The sequence below is a fragment of the Pogonomyrmex barbatus genome, unplaced genomic scaffold (assembly GCF_055798465.1).
Source record: "Pogonomyrmex barbatus isolate J1 unplaced genomic scaffold, ASM5579846v1 scaffold17, whole genome shotgun sequence".
NCBI classification, from domain to species: domain Eukaryota; kingdom Metazoa; phylum Arthropoda; class Insecta; order Hymenoptera; family Formicidae; genus Pogonomyrmex; species Pogonomyrmex barbatus.
The window spans coordinates 1,683,218-1,703,486 of NW_028297113.1; the positions used below are offsets into that span (position 1 = coordinate 1,683,218).

The 20,269-nt window shown below is 45.5% G+C and overlaps 1 protein-coding gene across 3 annotated transcripts in view; it reads right to left on the reverse strand.

Moving 5' to 3' along the window:
- Positions 1-20,269, reverse strand: part of LOC105431004 (protein-lysine N-methyltransferase SMYD4) — a 101,577-nt gene that overhangs the window by 13,036 nt on the left and 68,272 nt on the right. For all 3 annotated transcript variants that reach the window (XM_089074239.1, XM_089074238.1, XM_089074237.1), the window contains exon 3: positions 11,575-11,699. In XM_089074239.1, coding sequence (XP_088930365.1) covers positions 11,575-11,699 — 125 coding nt within the window. The remainder of the gene's footprint in view (positions 1-11,574; positions 11,700-20,269) is intronic.

The window sequence follows — 20,269 nt, forward strand, 5'->3', positions numbered from 1 at the left end:
AGAAAGAGAGAAAGCCAAGAAGGGTGGAAGTCGCACAGCCGCGTGACTGGTCTCGCCTCGCGTCTTAGTCCCGTGATCGAGATCGCGAAATCGCCGATAGCTCCGCGCGGAAAAGTCGCAACGATCCGGAACGAGTCGCCTCGACAAGTCGGAATCCTCGCGCTTCCGCCGGGCGCGAAATCATTTTGTTCGGATTGCGAGATACTGTGAGATTCCTCGATTCGATGTGACCGAATCGAGGAAAACCTCGAAAACGGAATATTGAATTGTTTGGATTTTTCATCGATTACTGTGACTGCTACAGAAATGCTTATAAATCAGTTTTTAAATGTCCATGAAAAGGCCGGTGAAAATAAAAATTCGAATAGATATCGATGTAAAAATAATTTTGTTGGGTCATCAAAGTCATGTAGAATACTTGCATGATGATAAAAATACTGTAAAAATTTTTGATATTTTAGCGCTTTGAATTCTTGCATAATTATTTGATGATCCATCAAAATTATTTTCAGATCGAGATCAAATTTTTAAATACTTTAGTAAAATTGTCCCTTCTATATAATTGTAATATAATTTGTTTGAAATTATATATAAAAAGAAATGTATCTTTGAAGTTTGGATACTGTGTTATTTTTAGGAATGACCGATCCTCAATAAAGATCAAATTCAATTATGATAAACCGGTATCAAACACATTTGGCAATGTTTTTTTATCATGCAATGCGTCTCCGATAACGAACCTTAATGAAGCATCGGCATCTTCGTTTTACCGTTGATCCGATTTATATTTCCGCTGCGCAGAAGTCCCGCCATGATTTAAAAAATCCCACAAGGGATTCCCGTTAACGAGAATGTGTAAACAAGCCGCAATCCCGCACGAAACGCCATTTCCGGTTATCTCGGCCGCGATGCTCGCATGTGGCATACTGCCCACCGTGAGATGTTCTAATGAATGGAAGAAATTGCTACGATCCAAAGATGTGTAAACACGACCGATTAATCATCGTCTGGAAGCGCCGATGTCATGCATAGTTCCGGCTCCGATTGGAAACTGCATTTTAATTCTTAACCCTTGTTTTCGCCGAACGGTATAGACAAAATTGAGAATTGTCCGGTAAAAGATAATCGAATTCGACAGTGACAAATAATCAGTGACAAATAACATAATAAAGTGAAGACCCCCCTCGCTATTACTAATTTATAAATTCTATATGAATTATCATTGATTGAATTCTATACGAATTGGCAACGATAAATTCAACCGATATCTCGTAATTTAGGCCTGTATTGATTATTTGACGTAAAATTCGAGGAGACAATAAGCAATCTTCTATTTATATATTTGTTTCGATATTATATTAAAAATTTTTATATTTAGTTACGCATTATTTAGTTACGCTTTCGCTTGTATTTTCTCGTCATTTGCCGCGTCCGCGAATATTTCTGTCTTTTGCCGCGGCAGGCGTCACGGAATAATCACGAGGGCGAGTCACATTCGCTCGAATTTCATACCCCCGCGACTTCGGAGATTTTTTCCTCGTTTGTATAGTTAACGGGGAAACGTTAACGCGCCCGCCCGTCGTCGGTTGAAAAAAAAAAAAAAAATGCGCAGGGAATAATGTCCGCGGACGGGCACGAAGTGCGCGTTAAAATTGCAGGATCCATTTACTAATTTACGATCCGGCGGGCTGATTACCGCGAAGAACGTACAGCGATGAATGGAAAAAATATTCATTTGTGCGCGCGCGCGCGCACGCGCGCAAAATTTTTCCACGCGAACAACATGAATTTATATTGACTTATATTCGCGAGGAGTTCCCAGCTCGGAAATCTCGAATGTCTCGGTCCGAGATCCTCCACGTGGCCATTACTTTCTTATTATTCCCGAATTAACGAGGCGTCCAACTCCATTTATTTCGTCTGGGGGTCGCTACCCCCCAATTAACGTCAAAAAAAATACTTCCGGTGTATCCCGAACATTTTACCGTGTAACTTCTTTCTCGAAAGGTATTCTTTTTTTTTTTTCGAGTTTATTTTGTTTTCACTCATTACCCGCGCGCAAAGAGTTTATGATTAAAGCCAAACTTTCTCACCGCTTTTCTCTTTTGGTGATTTCTGAAAAATTAACGTTCCAGAATGGCGTTATTTTAGATGATGAAAGTCACATTACAAGCTGAGAGGATTAAATATTGGAGATGGTAACGCCGCGATAAGGAGGAGAGTGTGATAAGAAAAGAAGCTAATGATTAAGGCATTAAATAATGAATATATTATTAGTTCCTTTTTAAACGGAAGGAACTTGATTATTAATGAAAAATTTACTAGCGAAATTGTGACGTTTGGAGAGAGTGTTTCGGGAATAATTAACGCGCGCGATTTATTCTTATACACGATAGAATTTATTGCGGCTTCGAAAGTTATTTATAGCTCAAGTCGATGGCAGACTACAAGGTGCATACAATGCCGGTCCGTAGCCGGTTTTTTAAGAAATTAGACGAGTCCATTTGCGGCAACGACGCTAATACTTTGAACGCTCTTCTAATTTGATTGGGCCGTAGTCAGGCTCGTGAGTGGTATAAACCGTGGACCGGGGGACGGAAAGGGAGAGGAGACGTAGGCAGGGGGGGGGGCTGAAGTAAATGAAGTTTAGCTACGAACGGCCGCACCTGCAGCGGCAACCCTCGAATCGCGCGTTTCCGGCTTAAGCCGCGAGCCCTCGAGGGGCGCTTTGCGGTGCTAGAATTCCACGTTCGAAAACAAAGAAGCGCTTGTCTCTGTTTGAGCGCGCGAAACGGTCCGGGCTGGGTCAGCCGGGGGATGCTCTTAACGATCAATTAGTCGGGCGTAGCCTCGGAGCTCGCATTCAGGCTTTAGACAAGCACGAAATAATGCCTTTAATGTTATCGGAACGAATCACGTCTCGGGGTAGTTTATCTTTTTTATTTCTAAATGGAGAAGCAGTATTTCGCCTCGAGTTCTATTAAAATTATAAGAATAGATTCGCCTATTAAAACTCATTAATTTAGGCTTGAGAATTGTAATACATTTCGAAATATGTCAGGATAATTTTAGATGTCGAGAGCTCCTAATTTCTCGAACATTTCTCTTCACGAGATTTTCTCAGAACAAAAGTCGAATGCCAAAATTCATTCCCCGTCATTAAATAATAAATTAAAGTCGCCAGAGGTATCCCTGCGTACCGTGCACGTACAATGAATGAGAAAGACGAACGTAAGACTGCGAAGACGAGAGAATTTATTAATTAATATAAAGCTAATTACTGCAGTTGATGCACGCAAAGTTATCGTTTCGAGGCGGAACTTTTCCCCGGCCGAGAAAAGACTTTCAATTTATTCCCGCCGCTTAGCGTTAACGGCTCGGCGAATCAGGAAGATTTTCTAAAAAGTTTAGGGAGATAAATGAATCCAATCTGATGAGTATTAAAAGAACGGTATGAGGAGAAAGAGAGAGAGAGAAAGAGAGAACGTAATGTATCGCCGGGATGCGACCAGACGGCTGACGGATGCCCTCTGCCGCGACGTGTCTTTTAATTTAATTCTTAGTCCACGAAGCAAACAAAGTTTGCGCCACTGCCTGAGAAATTCCAGGCATCTCATCTTCGCGAGCCTCCGCGAGTCGGTGGACCGTTTCCATTCTGCGTCCATCTGCGTAAGAGAGAGAGAGAGAGAGAGAGAGAGAGAGAGAGAGAGAGAGAGAGAGAGAGAGAGAGAGAGAGAGAGGAGCCATTACCCTGAAAAGCTGGGGAACATCGCTCGTCGCCATTACCGTAAAATAGAATTGAAAAATAGTTAATCTTTTTGCCTATCAGCGCTTTTAAAACGCTCCGTCAGTGACGCATAAACGGCATTTATACGAATAAAATATGCAGTCGAAAGCGCGCGCAATCAATCCTGTTTCTGGCCCATCATCCCCCTCCCCGCTCGCTCTATCGATGATCGGCGTTACTCGCCATTAATCACAGTTATCGGTGAGAGATCAAAATTTCATATTTTTTAATTCCGATCGATTGATCGCTAATTGCCAGCCTTGCGATACGGCCACTCGCGTAAATAAATCGGACGTCGGGCGCCGTTTCCGATGCTAAATACGGTATCATCGCTAAATATTCGCGCAGTTATTTTATTACCCTCCGATAGAGCGCCCGAATAAAAATCTAATTAAACTCAGCGCGTCCGGAGTGCTTTTATCCGGAGCGATTCGATAATCGTATCTCTCGCATCATAAAACGATCGTGAAATAACTGTTTCGAATATGTGTTTCGTGCCTTTGGATACGTTACGTCAGTGAATCGTAAATCGACATCAAACGATTCGGGGATAGAATCTAGATCAGCACTGATCAGACATAGATGTACGATAGATGTTTAAAATTAGCTGGGAGTACAAGGATTTTCAGTAATACTAAAATTAAAGATAAAGTACAATGAAATACGATTAACCTACATTGAAATATTGATCCTTTCTTTATCTGTCCCTCTTTTTTCTTCTAAGCACTAATCACACACTAATGAACGTATTCGCTATTATTTATGTATCTGCTTTTCTGTATTAACTATTCGTTATTGCCGGTATTAATTTAATAACAGTAACAGTTTCTATTTAAGTTTCATTCAAATTAATTATCAATGAATAATGGCAACGAAAAATCTCAATTTCTTGAATAAATTTACAGTTCATTACTTTCACTGACGCAATACTATTAAAAGATTTTATCAATTTATGGAAATGGAAAATAGCACAAGGAAATTTCGAGCGAAATTTCTCAATTAATTTTCCAATAGAAATTCGTGAAGATGAATTCTGAAGCGAACACATATTTAGGTGGATTTACGAGAAATATAAGATCGCGCGGTTTCGTTTCTCATCGTTTCTCGTAACTCGTCAAGCATTTTGCGCGTTACCACGAGCAGAACGAGCTTTCGGTAGCGATATCGAACATACGGATTCTGACGATGGTGTTGGCGAGCGAGAGACAAGCGTTGGACAAGCGAGAGGCAGAGACAGACAAATCGAGGGACACCCTTCGATTGACAATGGTCCGATTCGGTCGCGTGCACGAAACATCGGCGAAATAATATCGTTTCCCTATGTATATCCCCGTCGGTCGCTCACGAATGCATGGAATTGTTCGGCGATCTGTCTCCTCTCTCTCTCTCTCTCTCTCTCTCTCTTCTCCTCCCTCCTCTCTCTCCCTCGCGGACGGCACGCCTCGTTTACGCGGGAAATCCGATATTTTCCGACATGGTATTTGGCGCTCAAATGATGCGCGCGCCAAGTTATCGACGTCGATTCGTCTCTTTGTACCTAACTGGCCGTCAGCTACATCGGCCACGGAGAGGGGGGGAAGGGGGGAGGGGGAGGGGGCGCGCAGAATCCCCGCCGTAATTGGAAGGTCTCTTTTTGTTCTTCCGTTCGATTTATTCCCCTTCGCTCCTGCAAAGTTTGTAACCTATCTATCTACCTACCTACCTACCTACCTACCTACCTACCTACTTACCTACTTACCTATCCGCCCCTCCTCTCCCTCTCCCTCGTCGTTGCGCGGGTCCGTGATGTGTACCCACAGCTGATTTAAACGCTATCGACGCATTTCTACGGCGGAGCGTGACGAACCCGAGGAAAATGGAAAAGAGTTCCGCTCCGATTTATCGTGCTCAGCGCCCCGCCCCCTCTCTCGCCCCCCTCGGGATTGCACATTCGCGTTAAAAGCGCCGTTTGAACGAACGCCGGAGTCGAGGACTATTCCAATACAGATTCGATGCACTAACGCGAGGTAAACCCATCCCGCCGATAGAAGAACTATCTGCGGCAAGCGCTTAAAAATTCGGTTGGAATTGTTACGATCGTTTCCGCGAATCTTCCTGTTACCCGATCACGATTGACGAGATTCGAAATAGAGAAAGAGAGAGAGAGAGAGAGAGAGAGAGAGGGAAGGATAGAGAAGGGGAGGAGAATGGGACTTATATAGACGAAAATGCGATTTTGCAGAGGGTGAAAATCGACGAAAGTTCAATCTGGACGAACCTCTGTTTCGTCTCTTTAGGTGCAGAAGAGGGGAATTATATCTTTATTATTCCGCGAGTTGTCTCGACAAACGAAGCGAAATCCGCGTGATGCGGAAAGTTTCGGATGGGCGGAAAGAGCTAAAGGAGGGTCGATAGAAGAAGCTCGATAGAGTTATCGGTGTCTAGACAGATCTCGTTACGAGAAGAAGGAACGAGGAGCCGGCATCAAGACCGGCATCTCGATGATCTTCGATATGTTAAAGCGCGTGTTATCACACAATACGTTACACAATGTGGCCGGTACGCTCGTAGGTAATCGTATTCTAATATGCGAGGGCGGCGAGAATTTTCTTTTGTCAAGAGATGCAGATTCGCGTGAATCGTTGACCCTGTCGTCCATCGTCGTTTGAGCGGTACGCATTATATGTTGCATACATATATATATATATATACACACACACGCGCGCGCGCGCGCGCGCACGTACATACACACATGCATACATACATACACACATATAAATAAATATACATTACACACACATACATTTGCAATATATATTGCAATGTATATATGTGTGCGTGTATACATATTATAATATATATATATATATATATATATATATATATATATATATATATATATATGCGGCCTGTCTTCTAAAGGAATATTGAATTAAGCGTTTCCCGGGAAAATCGACTGTGAGTTACCATGGAAACCATAGTCAGCCCTGTGTTTCGCTTCTCAACCCGGTGCGTGGCCGCATTCTCATACGGACTCGACATCGCTCGGATCGGAACCGGATCACCGCATCGGTCCAACTGACGTTTCATCAAACATTCCGATATACGGGTTCGCGGATTTTTTTAGCCGGCAACCGCACGCTGCCACTCCGCCCTTCCATGCCGCCTCTCCCGCGACCCGGCTCGAAATCCCGTCGAATCGAGCCCTGTGAAGCCGATCTATGGGGATGATCCCGACGCGGGGATAAATACCTTCTGATTTGTCATCGCGTTGTCATTACTCCCACTTTGCAGACGAAAGCGTCTCAGTAAAAGTGATAAGAGAGGCATACGAAGGTCTTGAATATTTAATTATATTTGCAGGTTCCACTACCGGCTACGCTTCTCATTTTGCGCGCGATATTTTTTTTCGGCCCGCCTAATGCACGTCGAACGCTGAGCTGATACCTTGAATAACGAGAGACGTGGGATCGATAGCCGGCAGAGTGACTTGCTAGATTAAGCTTGTTACTCGGTATCGCGAATTATATTCTTGCCGGGCGCTTGCGAACTATCAAGGATCAATACCGCCCGCGCGCATAGTTCAATCCTAATGCAACTTACCAGAAGTTTCCGGGAGAATCAACATAAAGCCTGTACACCGATACTACAGAGAGAGAGAGAGAGAGAGAGAGAGAGAGAGAGAGAGAGAGAGAGAGAGAGAGAGAGAGAGAGAGACGGAAGATGGGAAATGGCCGAGGGAGAGAGAGAGAAAACAGAGAGAGACAAAGGGGGAGGGGCGGGGGGGGGCGCATAGCGTTAATCCGACCATAGAAATTCGAATCCGCCACTCGATATGGAATAAAGCGCGCGCTTTTGTCTCCCGCTTCTCGGCACCGTTCGTATAAACGTCGCGCCGTTTTGAGACTCGACATCAACCATCGGTTACCCTTTTACCGTCCGTCATCTGGACGAGTGACTGGATATTCAACTATCAAACCGAATTATCGAACTATGCCGGACAATTTTGTAATCAGGGAGAGAACAGGGGAGACACCACGGGGAAAATCCACGGAGGAACTGCAGTTTCTCCATTCTTCTTTCATATTCGACGCAATGTCGAATATGATCGAATTTTCGTCGTTATCTATGCATTTGCAACGTCCGAGACATCCAAGGTCTAAAATGCTTATAGATATATATGATATTGTATATCGAAGATGCCGTTTCGAAAAGTCAACGTGCTTTCTCGATACCGTTTTATCAATAGTATTTTTTCCTAGATATTTTTATGCGACACAGTTTTCTCAAGTCCTCTCACACGCAGCCTGAGAATATATGCAATAAATAATTCTCCCGAGCGCGTTCCAAAGAGATTTTATAGTCACCGCATTTTTTATCGCCGCCATCGAAATCTCTGTGACGTATTTCCAAAATATTCGTCCGATGCCGCATTTTCGCATTTTTCGCGCCTGTTCGGCGCGATATCGAGTTCCCGGGTATACAGGATTTACGGGCTATGGATCAGGCGGTCGTCGTGGCCTGGGAAAACCGACTGGATCCACTTCCGCCGACCGTCCTCCATCTCTTTCTCTCCCTCCCGCCCTCCCCACCCTTTTACCCCTTCCCCCGCTCCGTTCACCGGAAACTGGAAAGCCGCGAGAGGAAGAAGTTTCTCATTCCGGGGGGCAGGTAGGTTTACTGAACTCCTCTTCGTGCGCGCTCTCTCGGAGTACCCCGTGTGCTTCTGGGAGAGGCAATGGGAACGGGGAGAGAGAGAGAGAGAGAGAGAGAGAGAGAGAGAGAGAGAGAGAGAGTCGATTTTCACGGAATTCACGGGGCGATCGCAAGTCCGGGCACGCGTGGGTTCGCGCGGTGCGGCGCATTGCCAATAAAGTTTCGTGGGTTAACGCGGCGCAGGTACGCTCGATCTACTAAGGCTGATAACTCGATTCCCCATCGATCTCGGAAAAGAGAGAGAGAGAGAGAGAGAGAGAGAGAGAGAGAGAGAGAGAGAGAGAGAGAGTTGGGGGAGGAGGGAGGAAGGAGTATAGAGAGACACGGTGTCATTTTCCGCAGAGGAAACCCGGGCTTCGCCGGGACACGCTTCCGCAAGATTCAATTTGCCATTCTCCCTCGATCCTCCCGCGCGTTCTCTTCGACACGCCTCCTCCTTCCCGCCGACGAGACGGCGCGGCTTCTTTGGGGAAGGAGCGACGCGATTAGATGCGACGCGAGAGCGTGAGAGCCGATAAATAGCGCGACGGCGTTGTCAGCGGGCGCAGAGACCATCCTCGCGTTTGCAAAACGGGACTAACTGAGTTCGCCCTGTCGGAGGACTTCCCCCGGCGAATGAAATGACGAGTTACGTGATGATTTGCGTGTACGAACGCGATCGTGAGCGACGGGCAAATATTGAAAGGGGAAGAAAGCCGTCGCGGAACTCGAACCTTTCGCTTAAACAGGTAGTCGCTCGAAATAGATCGTTTAGTTCGAGATCGATCGTTGATCCTCGCGATTAATCAATTTCTAATAAGTTCCTCGAAATTCTCTAATTTTCAAATTCGTCCTCTTAATCTTTTCCATCAATCGCACCATTAGAGAGACAGAGAGAGGGGAGAGAGAGAGAGAGAGAGAGAGAGAGAGAGAGAGAGAGAGAGAGAAAAAGTCGTATAGCTCATGACCTCTTAGAGCCGAAGATAACTGTTATCTCTGATAAATCATCGTGATCTCTTGCGCGATGGCGATGCTTCCAAGACCAACGAGTGTTCGCAAAGAACAAAGAACGTGACGTTGTTCCCGTCTGGGCTCTTAGATGCGTTTGATCGGGAGGCGAGAGGAGAGAGGGGAAGGGAGTTTGCCATTTGTAAACGTTCCCGAGGTGGCGGATTGGTGGTGATGCGGGGGGTGTAGTCGTTAAGTCCATCCAAGCCGCGGAGAAACGCGACGGATGGTGAGAGTGCAAGTTTATGCAACACCACGGGGTTCGACGTCACGATGGCGAGAGCGAGAGGGAAGGGAGGTGAGGGTCCTAAGCCGGGCTTCGCGAATCACATATTTTGCGGGGCGGCGACGGCGGTGGGGTGGCAACGGTTGGCTTTTGTGCGAGGTAGAATCGCGCTTGCCGCCGCCAATACCGCCGCCGTTGAATAGGATTTTCGACGACAATGCAACGACGACTACGAGACGGGACGAAACTCGATATCGCCCGCGAAGTCACCGCGGCAGAATTTCCGTGAAGAATATGTGGCTGGTTCCTCCCTCCCCCCTCCCTTCCTCTCTCTCTCTCTCTCTCTCTCTCTCTCTCTCTCTCTCTCTCTCTCTCTCTCTCTCTCTCTCTCTCTCCCGTCCCTCTTTTTCTGCTTTGCCCTCCGCAAGCATGTGTATTTATGACGCGCGGATTGAACGCGAGGCCTACGTCACGTGCGCAGGTGTCTTTCTAACTAACTCGGCACAAAAGACGCGCGGCGGAATATCCGATTTATACCACGCGTATGTATCTCATCGTCGCACAGATATTTCTCCCTTTCACGCGCGATCTGTGCGCGATGTTCCTTCTGAACAATTTAATTTTCATTGTTCGAAACCGCCTTCTCCGAGCCCCTACGAGAATATCGCACCGTAATTGCTTTGGGTGCGCGCAGCGCGTGCCCGAGAGAGAGAGAGAGAGAGAGAGAGAGAGAGAGAGAGAGAGAGAGAGAGAGAGGGGGAGACTAATATCTTAATTCTTATTATATACAAGAGATCCCTCCAGTGATGGTGCACTCTTTATTTCAATCGGCGAACTTGAAAATCGACACATCCCGCCACAGCCAACTCTAGTGCGGTTTCACGGCAGTCAATAGACACAAGACAAACCGACTACCGAGGAGCGCATAATCCGAGAATGGCTCCTGCATTTTGACGCCAGATACACGATGGAAGAGGAGGAGGAGGAGGAGGAGATGGAGGTGAAGGAAGATGAGATCGCGCACGACATTATTACGCCCGCCTTTATTGCGGACCTTCCGATCCCCCCCTCTCTCTCTCTCTCTCTCTCTCTCTCTCTCTCTCTCTCTCTCGCATGCACGCGTCCCGGTAACGATATCGACGCCAATCTTGCCTCACTAACCTCCTTGTTATCCCCGCAGATTACACTTAGAACCGCCTCCGTGATAACGTTACGCGTAGCACTACTCCGCCGAGTGCGAAATACAACTCCCCGGGTTGCCAGTGATGCGTCAGCGTATGGCGCCGTAATATCTTATCGTTCGCGGATAATCAGTAGTTTATTACCAAGATGAAGCAACTCGCATTTGGACTTGGGAAATTCGGACTTTTAACGCCTTTCAACGCAGCGAGCCTAAACATTTTTTTGCACGTATTGACCGGTACTAAATTTCTGCCGAACCGAACCTGTTGCTAAAGTTTCATAAAAAAAAAAAAAAAAACTTAAAAGTGAAGATAGATTTGAAGATATAAAAATTAAAATATATCATTAAAGTACAGGACCATTGAGCTGAGCAAAATTGACGTGCTTATTATTATTTAATTTCTAATAATATTATTATACATAATCCTACAATAAGATATATAAATGTTTCGACTTTGACGATTTGGATTATTAATGCATTTGTATGATTGCTCATTTATTCGTCGTTTTTATTTTGTAATCGCACTGAAGATGACCGACCATAACCCGAAATGTTTGCGTTGTTTATTATAAGATAATGTAATAATGTAATTTTTATAAACAACAGTAAGCACGTCAATCTTGCTCATCTCAATAGTCCTGTGTTTCATTGATGTTTTGATTTCATAAAAGAATATGTCTTGAGAATGCAACATACCCTTCCTCTTCTTGTCCAAGATCAATCGCATTATCTTGTTAATGCGAGGATCGACGGGTATCAGAGAGTTCTCGTTGCTTTTCAAAAAACGCTCGCACTCTTCCCTTCTTCGCTCAAGTTCTTGCCTGTAATGACAATAAAAAAGAAACACATACATACACACACACACACACACACACACACACACACACACACACACACACACACACACACACACACACACACACATATATATATAAATAAGCGCGAAAATTTTTCCAGAGCGGTCATTCCATTGGCGCATCTCTTTCCCTTCCATGGTTTTATTTCAACGTCGCTCGTTAAGCGGGCTTAAGCGAGCTTCCGGCCCCGCTCTATTGTAATTAGCGAAACATTTGCAAGTCATTTACAACAGAATGGTGGGAAGGTGCGCGCGAAAGCGTTATGAATATTCCACGTATGTTCCGGTCGCGCGCGCATCGCGGGTAGCGCGATATATACTTCCGGAATAAACACTCGCGAGACCGAGTAGAGAGCTTCAAATTACTATCTTCTCGAGTTTCACGAAGTAGACGCAAATACTACGGAGTTTCGGGACTGTCAGATATATCGCTTTGATATATACATGTATACATATTCCGGTGTACCAGTGGCAATCCATAGGATAGAATGTTGACGTGACGTAGCACTATTGATACAAAGATCGCGCATACATACATACATATATATGTGTGTGTGTGTGTGGGGGGGGGTGTACATAAGCAAAGATCGATTCAAGAGAAGTGAGAGAGAGAGAGAGAGAGAGAGAGAGAGAAAGGAAGACAGAGAGAGAACAGGAGAGGACGAAAGATATATGTAGTGGTATTCATAATTGAAAAGCTTCGTGGAGAGGCGTTGCGAATTTATGTATCGGATATTTTACCGGGAAAACGCAGCTCGAAATGTAATTTAGGTTACATTCGAGTAACGACGAAATCTAAATGAGATGTAATGTAGCGACATTAAAAATTTATATTATCGCGAAAATGCGACGGGCAAATTTTGCTTTTTAATTTTTAATTAAGTGACTTATTAAACGCGAGATTTCTGACGGGCGAAAATTATTGTCGGGGGGGGGGGAGAGGAGGGGAGAGAGCGAGGGCGAAAACGATTGTATCGAGCGCGCGAGGGATTATTTTGTTGAGTATTAAGTATGAGTTTTGACGGATGAAAATTATTGTTAGGGGTAAAGCCGCGTGCATCCCCGTGTGTCGCTTGCGGTCCGGTGAAACTGCAACTTCCCGCAACGTGTACGTAAATTTCTCGCAAGCCGAAGGAAGCAACGGCATAAATCGTGGCGGAAGCGCGGTTTTGCAACAGAAACAAAAGGAGAGAAACGGGAGAAAAAAAATAGAGGAGTACGTGGCGGTGAGAAAGTCGGTTGGAAATTACAATATTCATTTCGATAAAAGGGAGCGGGCGCGCGCGATCGTATACGCTACTCTCTGTGTCCGAGGGTAATTTATTATCTCGATGTCCGGAGAATTATCCCCCTTTTGCGCCGCGGACTCTTTCACTGTGGACAGCACGTCCGGCTGCAATAAATACTCCTATGATAACGAGCGGCGCAAAATACGCGAATGATTCGCCCAATTAAGACCTGACATTGCCGATAATTAGCGAAATCGTTATTTTGCGATAATTTGATTTAGGAAGTTCGCGAAAATATCAGAGGGAAACGCTGACAATGATATAAAGTCGAGTGGAGTAATCAAAGTCGTTACGTAAATCGGACAACATAATTCTCGATAATAAAATTAACAGCTATTATGAGATTATTAAAGGGTAAATATTCGCCCGTGAAATTTAAAACCGGTAACTGTCAATTTTGCCATTGGAAATCCATTATACTGCTCCACTTCTTGTCCCCATTGTAAGCCGTTTTTCTCTCTTTCCATTCTTCTAATATTTATCCTTCTCTCTCTCTCTCTCTCTCTCTCTCTCTCTCTCTCTCTCTCTCTCTCTCTCTCGAAATTTACTATTTACACACACTTGCGATATTTAATTTAATATCAACGAGATGACACATCAATACGTGTGTGGCGAACACGCACACATGTAAAAGAGCGCGCACCGATGGATCAAGTTCAACGTAAGAGAAACGAACGGATTCCGGAAAGGAGGGAGGGGGAGTTATTCTGTTATTTTGGATTTTCGCCATATATAAAACTGTTTTGCGGGACGAGTTGATACCGGATCGCACTGACGAATAGGCATCCGCGCGGGGTGCTCGCCCTCGGGCGGCGGATCTGGTATCAAATATTATCCATTATTAAACACTACAGAGCCCGGGCGCGTGTGGCAGCGTGCGTCCGTCAATTTTTCAATATTTTTCTGGCTTCGAGCGCCAGAGCGCTCCGAACCGAGAGCGTCATTACCCTCTTCGTCTATCGTAACGGCGGAGGGACGGGGGGGGGGGGGGTATATCGATATAAATTCGCGCGTTACCTTTGATACACAACGCGGTGCGATATCAGTCGTCCGCCCGCGCGGATTTTCCGCCGTCCACGATGCATCGGATTTTAAAGATATTGTTTTTTGACAATGGAGGTAACGCAATTACGCGTCACAGGAAATGTCGCGCATCCCTCGATGACGTTATCATTTATTTCCGCAGTCAGGCCCGCGGTTGGATTAAAATGAGATCGAATCGGACACCAGACGTCGCTTATTTATTTGCACGTGAAGATCTTTCTGAAAATCTCTGGATTTTTCACACGACCTTAGAGCTTGGAAACTTACCTACCCTCGTATATCTGGAGCTATGATCCTCTTACGGAAAACCGCCGAAATGGCGCGCATCCCGATCCTGTCGGCTCGTTTTCTACCGTGCGGTGAAGTAACACGCGGATATTTCGGCGTATCTATTTTAGTTGAGAGAGAGAGAGAGAGAGAGAGAGAGAGAGAGAGAAAAAGGAGAATTTTTACATTACGCGAGCGCGCGCGGGAGAAAAGGACGGTAGCGAATGCGTGCACATTTCGCACTTTATGCGGTCGCCGCAAAATCGATCGTCGACGATCGAATCCCAGGATATCGAGGAAACAGCGTACCTCTGTTTTTCCTACAAATTGAATTCGGTGCACGTTAAATATTATCGGTTATTAAAAGTGACGTCGTGTGCGCGCACATATGTATGCATGTGTGCAATCTGTCGATATTTTTCTGCTCCATGAACACTCTCTTTGGAAATTTCTCTCTTTCTCTCTTCCTCTCTTCCTCGCTCTTGCTGTCTATCTACCTCTCCCTCGCTCTTCGTCTCTTCATCGTTCTCCCACCTCCCTGTCCCGTTCTGCTTTGCCTGGGTTAATTCCGCGGGTTACTCGGTAGGGAAGGTCGGCGGTGTCGGTTTCCAGATCATAGCCACGCAATATATAGATCTGGAGCGACATATCGATCGATGTGGATGAGAGCGGAATAATAATTTGCACTGTTATTGCGAACCCATCCGGCGAAATCAAACCGGGCCGGCGCGCCCGCCCTCTCGCTTCCCCTTTCCCTACATCCACGTGCCCTCGTGTGTTGGGTCTCTCTTTTTCTCTCTCTCCTTCTCGTCTGGATCTCTCCAATCCTTTTCTTATTCATTATCTTCCATCCTTCTCCACTCTCTATCTCGCTCTCTTTCTTCCATCCGTTCTTTTGAAGGTGGCGTAAACGCTTCTATTGATTCCCTCCGCTCTCACCCCTCCTTTTTTGCACCAGACCCTACACGTACATACTTAGGCACACGCTTTGTTCGGCGGATGAGTGGAACAGCTACGAATATATGCGAATGACAAGTGGCAATCGATTGGAACTCATCGTCTCCTCGGCGGCGCCCATCTCGTCGACGCTTCCCAAAGACGCTTCGCGCGTCAATAGAAAAATACTCCCGACATGTATTTGCCTCCCTCGTAATGGCTTCATCGTCCTAAACGTAATGGCACTCTCGAGACAGTAGCGAAGGAGAGACAATCCCGCATAATCTCAAGCGACATATTTGATTTCGCTCGACATCCCAAGCAAAGTGTGAACGTCAGCCTGTTCCATAAGAATTTTACCACCGGATAGTGAGCTTTAAAAATACATTTTTTTTACTATTACAATTTTATCTACATATCTATTGTCAATTTTTGTTTGTAATATCCATGCAATTAGATTTCCACTTTCGCACTCGCCTATTTGCATATAAAAGTGATCTTTTGGTCCTGTTAGCGAAAGATTGATAAATAATTAATAAATTTCACAAATAATTTCGTACATAACTTCGACGTTATTCTAAAGAGACTTGTCGGAAGAGCAGGGACGGTTAGCAAAACTGTGGGCGAGATGAGCAATCCTGGCCGACGTAAAGAAAGCACGAGGAAAGTATGGTTTACTTGAAAAACTTTTTATCGATAGCATAGCCAGCGGGCACTTTAAATAATCCTTTTGCACGCGGATATTAAATTTCTTATCGCTGAGCTCGCGGTGAGCTTGGTGGGGTGCCCGAGTAGTCCGTTTAAACGGTACACTTTGTTCGCAAGACCGAATTGTTACGGTATTATATATATACATATATATATATATATATATATATACATATATATTATGTGTATGTGTGTTTTGTATATGTATATCGCGCGCGCGCGTGTGTGCGGCGCGTTTCGCGGTGGCCGTTTAAACTCTAATCGCGAGTTCCGTAAGAAATCCTTAAGGCTAATTGAGACGACTTTTTCACGAAGGCGTTACTTTACGCTCTGAAAGACGCGACGATTCTCGATATCGATAGCGCGTCGATCGTGTTTCGAGATCAGTGGCGTTTCCATCCAGTGGCTTTCGAGGAGGAGAGAAGGGAGAAAAACGGAGACAAGTTGCAAAACGTCGACGTGAGAAAAACGAAGGGGTGAATTTTTATCTGGAAAACCGAGCGCGGAAGACGAGAGAATTCGTCTAATTAAAGCCGAGTGACCGACGTAGCCTGTTTGAACTCTCATTGACCCCTTTTCGAGTATGAGTTTCGTCATTAGCGGATTTACGGGACGCTTCTCGAGGAGGACGCGAGACGTATTGAATATTAACAGACGCTTTCCGTAAAAATTCCCGAAGTTGGCAAAGTGGTTTTGCGTTGTCGCTCGTCGACTTCGAATACGCGCGGGATACCGGGAACGCTCGTTGTCTGTAAATAATGGCGGAGTTTTGAATTTTAATGCGCCGCAACGATGCCGCCGCGACATCAGGCATCATTCTGAAGAGCACAGTATTTTCGCAAGATTAATCGCAACGGGGACGCCGATAACACCGCGTCCCTATTCTCCCTTATCAAAAAATTAAATGTCACTGGTCGCGAAAAGTGGTTTTTTTTTTTTATATTTTTGTAACCAACGTTCGAATAATTAATCGATGTCATCAGTTTGGGTTAAATTTATTTCCCCATTTATATCCGCGCGTATGTGCCGGTACTGTAATAATATTATAAAAGTCAGTTAATTAAGATATTCGATCGGCCCGTCAAAAGTCCGAGCGGTTAAGCAGTAATTAGTCAGTAAAATATAAATTTTATTCCGCATTTTCAAAGGTATTTTCATTTGCACGACGAGAATTGTATGAACGTAAAGTATAAACGGGGGAGGGGGGGAGGGGAAAGTGATCCTGCATGAAAAAAATATGAGGCAAAATTGCGGCATAAAATATTTTCATAAGAGGGCGCGTCTCCGAGGAAGATCAGCTTCAAGCTGCCATGTATACGTTCATTTAGGTAAGTGAGATACGCCAGTCGTGTCGCGGAGGCTGGGAGAATGAACCATCTTTTTGAAAATATCCAACATAGCTACATCGGGCATAATGCGCACGGGACCGACCATTGCAATTGCGAGAGGTTGGGGAGAGAGGGGAGGGACACCGTTCATCCACCGCGTTTCATGTAGGCGTTCTGATTCTGAACCGTATTTATCTGATACGGAGAAACGTATTCATCTCCCATGTATATATGCAAGATAAGATGGGGACCGGATACCGCTGAACGCGCAACTCCGATGTTAATGCTCCTGACGCACAAAGTTATTTCTGTATTTGTTTATTTCAGACTTTTAAATCAAATCGATAAATCAAGAATGGTGTGCAGGTTCTAAAATTGGAAATCCCTTGGAAGATAGATCTAATGCCTGTTCTCGGTTCGGCTAATCAAAGCTAATAAAAGTAACGTGAAATTCGATTATTCAACATTCTAAGAAGCTTAAAATATGATAATTATAGCACGTAAGTAATAATCAGTAATAAAAGTAATAATCATACACATTATGCGATTGCGAACTCATGAATTTTATTAAACCGCTCTATTAAATTTGTTAAATCGTTATTCAAATTTAAATAAAATAAATATTACGCAGAAAAGAGTCTTCGGTCGCAAGGGTTCGATTAAGGCACATCGATTCTTTCGTTATCTTCCCTCTGATGACATCTCGGTTTTTCGGGACACTCTGTACAGCCGTTGAATCGGTACAAATCGCTCTTTGAGAGGACCCTCAGAGAAAATTATTTGCGTCGAATCGCTCGATGCTCCTCCTCCTCCTCCTCCTCCTCCTCCTCCTCCTCCTCCTCCTCCTCCTCCTCCTCCTCCTCCTCCTCCTCCTCCTCCTCCTCCTCCTCCTCCTCCTCCTCCTCCTCCTCCTCCTCCTCCTCCTCCTCCTCCTCCTCCTCCTCCTCCTCCTCCTCCTCTTCCCGTCCCGGTATCGATGTCGAAACGCAGCCCGCAAAAATAATCCAGCCCGGGGCAGGTAGCGTTTATATGAGCGCGACGTTTCTCTTTCCAGCGTTCACGCTCGGACAGAAATATGGTCGATCCGGCAGCTATTTTCTCTGCGGTCCGGCTACACCGGCGAACGCGGTCCCCTCCCCCCTCCCCCCTCCCCCCGCCCTCCCCCTCCGTCGGATTTTCTCTCCGCTCCTCGCGATCATCGGCAACGTGCAACGTGCCGAACGCAGCGCATGAAGATTCTTCGAAATGCAGGCGGGCGCGCGCCATTAATTACGGCGTATCCAATTATTCTTCGTTACGCGGATGATATATCGGCCAACCGATCCACCATTTTGTTATATCGCACGTCGAAGCACGACGCGCGCATCCACCGCGCGCGAAATACACGGTTACGCTGCAGGAATATAATCCCCGCGCCATAACAATTATATAACAATGCTAATGCCGTAACAATGGACGCGATAACGAGGAACTGCCCTCGCGCGGAATATCGCTCGACGCGCTCTCGCGTACGCACGGGGAGGGGAGGGGGTGTCATATGCCGCGTGAGAAAGGACTCGTGAAAAATATAATACTCGGAGATACGGTTGACACGGTATTTTCTTAGAAACGTTTTTCTCTCTCTTTCTCTCTTTTATTCGTATCTGATTTTTATATCTCTCGACAATCCTCCACGCGGTCATCGATTGCGTTCGCCATTGTAAGAGTCCTAGGAGAGCGAGAGTCACGTGATCTTCGACGAGTCTGAGATTAATTTTGAGATTGCGAATTGCTGAACGACTTTCGAGATAAAAGAGCAAACGGACGTCGGCTCGGAATATGATCCGATGTATTCGCCGAGCGTTATTAGCCTACGAAGACATTTTCCACGCGCGCGTGTGCGTTATGTGCGCTTACGGTTATTATTCGTTATTACGTTCGTTTTCGTTTCTGGCGCCGTGTGTGCCAGACGCAAATCGTCGCCGCGAACTTGTTAATTGCGGACTACTGTCTGATCAACGGACGGCATAATGCCGAGTCATTGGGATGCGGCAAGAGCACTAGACGGTAGTCTAACCGCGTAGGCGACGTCGAAACAAGATCACTTCACAGCCATGACTAAGCAGAGTCGGGGAGGAGGGCCAAGACGGAGTTACGTCGATTACTTCATTAATTAGCCTGGCCGTAAGTACACTCAATCTCTCTCTCTCTCTCTCTCTCTCTCTCTCTCTCTCTCTCTCTCTCTCTCTCTCTCTCGCTCGCTCGCTCGCTCGCTCTCTCTAGCTCCCTTTCTCTACGCTCGGACTCACATCGACGCCTAATCCACTTTTGCGAAATTTCACCCACACCCGCGGAGTTTCCGCTTTTTGCCGGAAAACGCGACGCGTCATCTTACTTGCCGTGTACGGATTTTCTTGCTAGGACAGGCCTTGGGAAATGTTTTGCAGCGTCCGGCGGATAATCGATTTTCCATGGTCATCCATCCTCCGATGTCTTCAGTCCGATGTGTAGGTTTCACCGAAGAGATGTAAAATTGCATCTCTAATTAATTAATGTGGGATTTGTACTTTCTTTCCGGTTCTTATGGAAATATTTCGCAAATCAACAAATGGATTCTCCTAAACAATCCCGAAATCCGAATTACCTCGCAAATAAATTTTAAATAATATTCTAAAATAATATTTAAGCAATTTCTGCTGTTTTGATGAATATTCTCTAGATGTTTCTTAGATTGTTAGGATGTATCTGTAACCGCGCCGAAATAACGTCGACAAGATTTAACAAATTATATGAGTAAACAGATAAAAGATGATTTAACGTTTTCTCGATTGCGAAGCTTATTCCCTAGATAGATAAAGATCGCCATTGTCGACCGACACGGATCGCGATTCGCAAGTTCGAGACACCCAACGGATTTAAAGCTTTTGCGACGGGATTAAAGGTTACCCAGGGGTTAAGGGTCGAACGGTAAAGCCGAGTGCTAC